The sequence below is a fragment of the Sus scrofa genome, chromosome 1 (genome assembly GCF_054392235.1).
Source record: "Sus scrofa isolate SSC_HxYL_T2T_F1_AM1 chromosome 1, Sscrofa_HxYL_maternal_Yorkshire_Landrace_v2.0, whole genome shotgun sequence".
NCBI lineage: Eukaryota > Metazoa > Chordata > Mammalia > Artiodactyla > Suidae > Sus > Sus scrofa.
The window spans coordinates 198,288,706-198,297,268 of record NC_139383.1 but is presented as its reverse complement, the minus strand read 5'-3'; the positions used below and the strand labels follow the sequence as shown (position 1 = coordinate 198,297,268).

The 8,563-nt window shown below is 46.2% G+C and overlaps 1 protein-coding gene across 2 annotated transcripts in view; it reads right to left on the bottom strand.

Moving 5' to 3' along the window:
• Positions 1–7,312, bottom strand: part of KIAA0586 — a 167,523-nt gene extending 160,211 nt beyond the window's left edge. For both annotated transcript variants that reach the window (XM_084982227.1, XM_003121830.5), the window contains exons 1-3: positions 7,133–7,312; positions 6,940–6,983; positions 336–417 (exon numbers count right to left, since the gene is read on the bottom strand). In XM_084982227.1, the coding sequence (XP_084838353.1) occupies positions 336–417; positions 6,940–6,983; positions 7,133–7,268 (262 nt within the window). In that variant the 5' untranslated portion in view covers positions 7,269–7,312. The remainder of the gene's footprint in view (positions 1–335; positions 418–6,939; positions 6,984–7,132) is intronic.
• Positions 7,313–8,563: the final 1,251 nt, after the last annotated feature.

Below are 8,563 nucleotides of genomic sequence, written 5' to 3'. Positions count from 1 at the left end.
TCATAAAGCAGTTAAATTTTTTTAAGTTTTGAATCATACATCATTTACTTGGGAAACTCATTTAGTTAGAACTTTATCTGATAATAAATGAGGTGTTCTTGCATTTGTCTTTGCTTTTCCATCTGCCCACTGCCAAGACTGCAACATGAACCCAAACATTATAACATAGTGGAGCTGGACAGTGTGATGAAGTGAAAATGCTGGGAAAGATTCTCTTTAACTGAAGCAAGTTGTTTAATACATCCAGCTAGTTATATGACATACAAATACCAACCCATAAATATTTCTCAAATTACCATAAATAACTGCTTACAAAATAATGTTTACATTCTTACCTCTGGACAACCAAAATTCTCCCATTTGTACCTCTTGCAGAAAAAGTTCTTGTAATTTTTCATTCTTTGCTGGATCCCACAACTAAAAGAGTCACAGAATATTTAAATAAGTAATGAATATAAGGCATATGGTTACTGACCAAAAGTATTTAACTTTTATTTTAAAAGCACATTTTGAAGAGTTCCCACTGAGGCTCAGCAAGTTAAGGACCCAACATTGTCTCTGTGACTCTGTGGATGCAAGTTCCATCCCTGGCTAAGGGTCTGGCATTGCCACAGGCTGCTGCATAGGTCCCAGATGTGGCTTGGATCCAGTGTTGCTGTAGGTATGGTACAGTCCTCAGCTGTAGCTCCGATATGACCCCTGGCCCCAGAACTTCCATATCCCACAGGTGCAGCCCGGAAAAAGAAAAAGAAAAAAAAAAAAAAAAAAAAGCACATTTTTAATCTAGTCCTGAAATCCAAAGTGTGACGTGGCATTTGGGGGGTCTCTTTATTTTTCCCTTTTTTTTTTTTTTTTTGGTTGTTTTATTTGGGGCTTGGTGGGTTTTTTGTTTTTTGATTTTTATGGCTTTTTAGGGCTGCACCCAGGGCATATGGAAGTTCCCAGGCTGAGGCTGAATGGGAACTACAGCTACAGGCCTACACCACAGCCACAGCAACATGGGATCCAAGCTGAATCTGGGACCTACACCCAGGTCACAGTGACACCGGATCCTTAACCCACTGAGTGAGGCCAGGGATTGAACCCACATCCTCATGGATACTAGTCGGATTTGTTTCCATTGTGCTACAACAGGAACTCCTGGGGGTCTTTCTCAGCTCAAGTTGCCCATTCTCCTTGCTTGGCTGATTCTGTAATAAATTTTTCTTGACTCCAATCTCAAAAAAAAAAAGTATGTCAAATGCAATTGTTCTTTATAACACTTAACGTAATTTCTTGGAGTTCTCACTGGGGCGCAACAGGATTGGAGGCATACTGGGAGCACTGGGACACAGGTTCGATCCCTGGCCTGGTACAGTGGGTTAAGCATCGGGTGTTGCTGCAGCTGTGGCTTATGCTGCAATTTTGACTTGGATCTGATCCCTGACCCAGGAACTCCATATGCTGCAGGGCAGCCAAAAAGGAAAATAATAATATTAATAATTTCTTAAAATGGAGTTACATTTAGAATGGATAAACAACATCCCGTTGTATAGCACTGGGAACTAAATCCAATCTCCTGAGATAGACCATGATGGAAAAGAATGTTTTTAAAAATGTACATATATGTATAACTAAGTCACTTTAGCACAATATAGTAAATCAACTATAAAAAAAACAAAATTAAAAAAAACAGAGTTACAATTTCAGACAACAACAAAAAATTACACAGCAGGCACTGGCCATGACATCACCATGCACATCTAATTGCCTTCCTGGATGATACCTTATTAAACCAGCACATCCAACATCCGCCAGCCTGCGTTAACCCACTAAGCGAGGCCAGGGATCAAACCCACAACCTCATGGTTTCTAGTTGGATTTGTTAACCACTGAGCCACGATGGGAACTCCAAAATCAATAATACATTAACAATGAAATACAACGTCTTCTAGGGCTCAAAGTACAGAGACATTCCATCTATGTGGGAGGTCAAGGAAAGCTCAGAAAAGATAGCACTTGAAGGCAGTTCCCTTCGTGGCTTAGCAGTTAGTGAACCCGACTAGGATCCATGAGGATGCAGGTTCGATCCCTGGCCTCACTCAGTGGGTTAAGGATTTGGCATTGCTATGAGCTGTTGTGTAAGCCAGCAGCTGTAGCTCTGATTCAACCCCTAGCCTGGGAACTTCTATATGCCATGGATGCGGCCCTAAAAAAAGCAAAAAAAAAAAAAAAAAGCACTTGAGATGAGAACCTCAGTGAAAGTCTGATGAAGAGGACAAGTAATGCAAAATGGCAGGGAAAATATCATGTGATTCTGTATAGCTGGATTATGACACAGTGGATAGAGTAACAATAATAATTATTGATTACCGAAGGCCAGTTATACATTGATAACTTTCCATGTATTATTTCTAACCCTTAGGAAAATAAGGCTGTCAATATATAAGGCACCCAAGCTTCTTAGTCTTTCATGTGCAGAGTAAGGAGCTACTGCAATGAGTTATATATACAGAGCTGAGGTTTAGAAGGAATTTACTCTGACAGTATAAAAAGAGAGGCAGAGAGACAAGTCAGGAAATTATTTCAATTTCCTGGGTGAAAGATAATAAAAGCCTGAAGTAGTACAGGAGCAATGGAAATAGAAAGGGAATAGGAAATGAGATAGAGAACAGAAAAATAAGAATTGGGGATTGATTGTGGAAGATGAGGTTGATACTGAAGCCAGATGAGTCACAGTCAAAGCAGGAAGGCTAGCAATAGCAGCAGCATCACAAGGAAACAGTGGAGGAGCAGTGGCAAGGGCTCACATGATGATGAATTGACTTCTGAACACACACAGTTGAGGTGCCAACAGAGCATCTAGGCTGCAGACTCTGGCAGGCAGGCAGGCAAAACTGGGGCTCCGGGTCTACAGCAGCACATCTGAGATCGCTTATGGAGAAAGGAAGGAGTTTCCAGAGAGAAGAGGAATTATGCAGAATCTGAGAGCAGTGTTTCACAAAGAAGCCATTACAACTGCAGTTTTCTTGGGCTCCACCCAGACCTTCTAAATCAATCTCTATGAGTACAGCCCAGGAATCTGCCAAAAGAAAATTTTTATGGCCACACCTGCAGCATATGGAAGTTCCCAGGCCAGGGACTGAATCCAAGCTGAAGCTGAGGCAATGCCGGATCCTTTAATCCACTGCACCTCCTTGCTACCCAAACCGCTGCAGTCGAGGAATCTGAAGCTCCTCAGATGCTTTTATAAATCCTCAAGTCTGAGAATCACTGCCCCAAACCCGTGGGCTACCTCTGAGCTCCTAAATCATAATAGCTGGTCCTTGGGTCAAATAATCTATATTTTAACAAATGCCCCAGGTAAATCTAGTGCAGAATGACCACAGACCAAACTTTGGGAAACAAAAAGGACACGGATTGAGGAGGAAGAAAGATCCTATAAGAGATGGGGTGAGACATCTCTCAGCGCCTTTGCTTTATTCATCTAGAAAACTAGAAGAACAGAGTTGTTATGAGGATTATATAAAAGAAATTTGAAAAATTCCTGCTTCTGCCTCTTCCTCAATTGAAATAATTCACAGCTTCATTATTTCCCATCTGGACTGCCACTGTTTTTCCTATCTTTGACTTCCCTCCTCCACTCCATACTCCAAAAAATAAATATATTAGCTTCATTTTCTGAAATAAAGTCACCATAACTGACAGAAAAATATCAAACCATTTTGATTTGGCATTCAAAGCCCTCCACAATAAGGCACCAAACCACAACTCAGCTATCTCTGTGGCCATGACGCTTTGAATATGGCAATTCTGTGGTCTGTGCCTCTGCACAAGCTGTTTCTCTCTGCCTACAATAAACAACAATATTCAACAAATATGTGCTGGGGACCTACCATGTACCAGACACTGTTCTAGGCTTTGGAGAGACAATGAAGAATAAAAACACAGATGAGGTCTGCTCTCATGGAGCTGATGCTAATAAACAGAAAGCATCTATCAAATAATCATGCAAACAGATGAGGTAACAGCAACCACGGACAAGGGCAGTGAAGGAGAAGGACTATGCCCCCACAGAAAGTGCCCCATCTCCACTCTCATTTTTTTTTTTTCTTTTCTTTTTTTTTTTTCTTTTCTTTTTTTGTTTTTTAGGGCCAAACCCACAGCATATGGAGGTTTCCAGGCTTAGGAGCGAATTGGAGCTTCAGCTGCCAGCCTACACCACAGCCACAGCAATGCCAAATCCGAATCGTGTCTGTGACCCACACCACAGCTCATGACAATGCCAGATCATTAACCCACTGAGCAAGGCAGGGATCAAACCCGCAACCTCATGGTTCCTAGTCGGATTCATTTCTACTGCACCATGACAGGAACTCCTATCCTGCTTTCTTAACCATGTCAAACTGTATCTTTTCTAAGAGACTCCCCAGAAATCTCTGACTCCTGTTCTCCATGACCCTTTAATCTAATCATGCTCTCTGGACAATTCATCTCACATCTCTCATCACCAGTTGCCAGTGCCATCACTGCAAATAAGGACTTTGATTACTTCTCACCTGCACAGCTGTAATGACTTTCTTTTCCTCCAGTCCATCTAGCACACGCCTGCCTGATCTAATCTACAAAGGTTTTTTCTTTCCTTCTTTTTAAAAAGGATTCCTGACCAGCTCTTCAGTAATTCCCCCACTGAATCTGAATTCCTTAATTTGGCCTTTAAAGCCTTCCCTAAGCAACCCCTACTTAGCTCTCCAACCTTCCTTCCTACTATCCCCCATTGTGATAATGATTTACTGAAAAGGCCTGGCAGATCCCTTTTTGCACCTTTATATAACTTACATTTCCCTTCATCCTGAATGTTATCTCCCCTGAAACCAGGACCCAAATTTACATCTTCCCACACTCAGTTCAATACCACTTCTTTTCCAAACCCTTCTTTAAAGAACTGCATGTTCCAAAGACGGCCACAGTAATAGTCCCAACCCCACATGCACTTCCAGAACCTAGACACCTCTATGAAGAGCTGGAGTCAGAGTTCCTGTCATGGCACAACGGAACCGAATCCGACTAGGAACCATGAGGTTGCAGGTTCAAGCCCTGGCCTCACTCAGTGGGTTAAGGATCCGGCGATGCCATGAACTGTGGTATAGGTCATGGATTCGGCTCGAATCTGGCATAGGCTGGCAGCTGTAGGCCCGCAGCTGTAGCTCTGATTTGATCCTAAGCCTGGGAACCTCCATATGCTGTGGGTGCAGCCCTAAAAAGACAAAAAAAAAAAAAAAAAAAAAAAAAAAGAGCTGGAGTCTACTTCCTCTCCCCTTGAGGAACTAAGTGGGCCTCAATGCCGCAGAAGTGGCACCGCCTGGCATGCTCCCACTGTTCTCTCTCTCTCTCTGAAACATATGTATATTACAACTGACCCTTGAGTAACAGGAGTTTGAACTGGCCAGGTCCACTTATACAGGGGATTGTTTTCAATAAACAGGCACTATTGGAGCTCCCACTGTGTCAGAATGGGATTCAAGCCCTGCCCTGGCATAGCGGGTTAAAGGATACAGCAACTGAGGGTGGGATTTGATCCCTAGCCGGGGAACTCCATATGCCATGGACAGCCAAAAAAGAAAAATAAATAGACACTACAGTGCTGCATGATCTGCTGTTGGTTGAATCCTCAGATTTGGAGCCACAGATAGGCGCCGGCCAACTATAAAGTTATATTCGGATTTCTGACTGGGAGAAGGGTTGTTGCCCCAACCCCACCCCCACCCACTTTGTTCAAGGGTCAACTGTGTATACACATAAACACACACCACTTGATTATATACACTTGCTTGCCCTGCGTGATCCATACTGTGAGCAAGACCATGCCGCATGGAGAGGACATGTGTAGGTGTTCTGTCCAATAGTCCCAGCTAAGTGGAACAGCCAGCAGTAACTGCCCCAAGTGTAAGGAAGTGAGCTTTCCGAAGACCCCGCACCACGCCCTGGGGCCAACCTAGCCGAAGCTGAGTGGAGCAGAAAGGTGGTATTCCCACCCAGCCCTGCTGCAACTGCAGATTCAGGAGCAAAAGAGATATTGTTTTAAGGCACTAAAGCAGCAGGTAGCAGCTACTACCCATGGGGCGAGGACAGAGCGTGGTCCCGTCCTACTTAGTAGGTAGTAGGTAAATAGAACATGGTAATATATGATAATCCTGCCCTGATTGTGAACTTCTGCCCCGTCCATGCTCCTCCTGTTGATGGGAGCTAGTCTCCGCCCACTGCTAACCTCTGTCCCACCTAGAACAAGGCCTTATACACAGCAGGCGCTCCAATGGGCCTGGACTGACAGAATGAATGAAAAGTCACAGAAGAACCTAAGAACACCGTGTATAAGAGATGAAAAGAGTTAGCTGTGATTATCTTCAAAACCGATCACTCGGGGTTTCCCACCTGCCCCAGAAGTAACCAACCCGACTAGTATCCATGAGAATGTGGGTTTGATCCCTGGCCTCTCTCAGTGGGTTAAGGATACAGCGTTGATATGGCTGTGGCGTAGGTCAGCGCCTGCTGCGCCTATTCAACCCCGAGCCTGAGAATTTCCATATGCCTCACCAACCATACAAAGCCAAAAAAACAAAACAAAACAAAGACTCAAATTCTTGCCTGGGTTCCCAAGTGTCAGGTGTTGCTCAGAGAGGGCAAAGTCTCCTCTTTCTTCTTTGTTATAAACTAAAAGAAACGCCTTTTTCTACCACGTTTACTGTACTGCTGCCTTTTTATGACCCCAGAATGGTTCTTCCTTCCTTCCCTTCCTTTCGGAAGCTCAACCCAGGCCAAAAGGCAGCGGACTGAGGGCAGGCAGAGGCGCTAAGAAATGGCTGCGCAGGAAGAGGTACGGGGCCTGGGGCCCAGCGAGGACCCGCACCGGCGGGAGGCTACTCACTGTAACGCCACCTCGGCGTCGCTAAAGCACTTCACCTGGGCGCCTCGTCCCTCAGCCTTCTGTTGCTGGGCTCTTCTTTCTGCAAACACAACGCCGCACGTGCTGGTCGGTGGTCCCGACGCCGGCGTGCGCCCCGCGGGGCCCTCGGCGGCGGCATCCCCCCCCGCGCCCCGTCCTCGCCCCATGGGCCGGGTCGGCCCCGCCGCGCCCCGCCGCCGTCGCACTCACTTTCCCGCAGGCGGCGCTTGAACGCGGGGTCGCCACGCCGCTTCCGGTCGAAGTAGACGCAGTAGCCAAAGAAGGCCACGGCGCCACAGGCTGTCAGGGCTGCCAGAAGGCCGAGGACAGTGCGGACGCCGGGCATCCGGCCGCGGGCAGTCCCACAAGCTGAGCGTTGAGCGCGGAACCACGAGCGCGGGAAGCCCAACCCGCCAGCAGGGGGCGTGGGCGCGGTGCCCATAGCGTCCTCGGAGCTTCACGGGCGCCTGGCTGCCGGCGTGAGCAGCGGCGCGTCGACGCCTTGCACTGAGGCTGGCGCGTAGAGTAGGAAACCGACGGTCAGAGAGGTGTGTGGGAGCCTTGCAGATAACAGAGTAACAGGGCTAGATTTGTTCGAACCCAGATCGGTCGCACTCCAAATTCTGAACCCCTAACCCAAACTTGCCCCAGTGCCTCTGCTTACGACACCTAATTGGGCAGATCCCAGTATGTCAGCAATCTGGCCAGCTAGGGAACTGATCCTCCTTAGGCCTCAGTTTCCCCAGCTGTAAATTTCAGTCATATCTCAATGGTGGGCAATTTCTAGCTCAGACTTCTGCCCACCGAGCACCTGGGCCCTAGTCCATACTCTCCAACCTCCTTAGCTTTATCTCCTAGAAGAACCCAGCTGTCCACAGTTCCCAACCTGAGCTCAATAGCAGAAGGAAGGAGGCTTGTTGAAGTAATGATAAGCATAATTTAACGTGGAAAAAAAAAACAAACATTAATTTGATGGTCCGGACTTGAGAGCCAAAGGTTCCAGAGCAAAATCAACTGAGACCCATGATGCTAGTCTAGGTGCTTTTCTAATATTTGACTTATTCAGCAGACAGGGAGAAAGGAGGTAAGACTTCCTCCCAAATACCCGAGTTTGGATTTTTATACTAAGCCCAAGAGAAGGCATAAGCCAGGTAAGACCTAGATTTATCTTTTTTGGTTGGCTGGTTAGTTAGCAATTTACCGATATTACTAGCATTTGCAAAGCAAGGTGATCATCTCTGCTGTGACTTCCATTGGGGTTGAGAAGCAGGCCAGGCCTTCACCCGTGAAGAGTAGGCAGGTGTAAGTTATACATAGGTCATTGTTTTCTTGAGTACTGTATGTTTCTTCCTATAACTGTCTTCTCTTTGGGAGCTTGCGCTATTGTTAAAACCTGATTGTGGAGTTCCCATTGTGGCTTACTCTAATGAACCTGACTAGTATCCATGAGGAGGCGGGTTTGATCCCTGGCCTCGCTCAGTGGGTTAGGGATCCCCTGTTGCCCTAAACTGCAGTGTACATTTCAGGCACTGGGATCCGACTTGGCTGTGGCTGTGGTGTAGGCTGGCTAATGTAGCTCAGAGTCAACCCCTAGCCTGGGAATTTCCGTATGGTGTGAGTACGGCTCTAAAAAGACAAAAA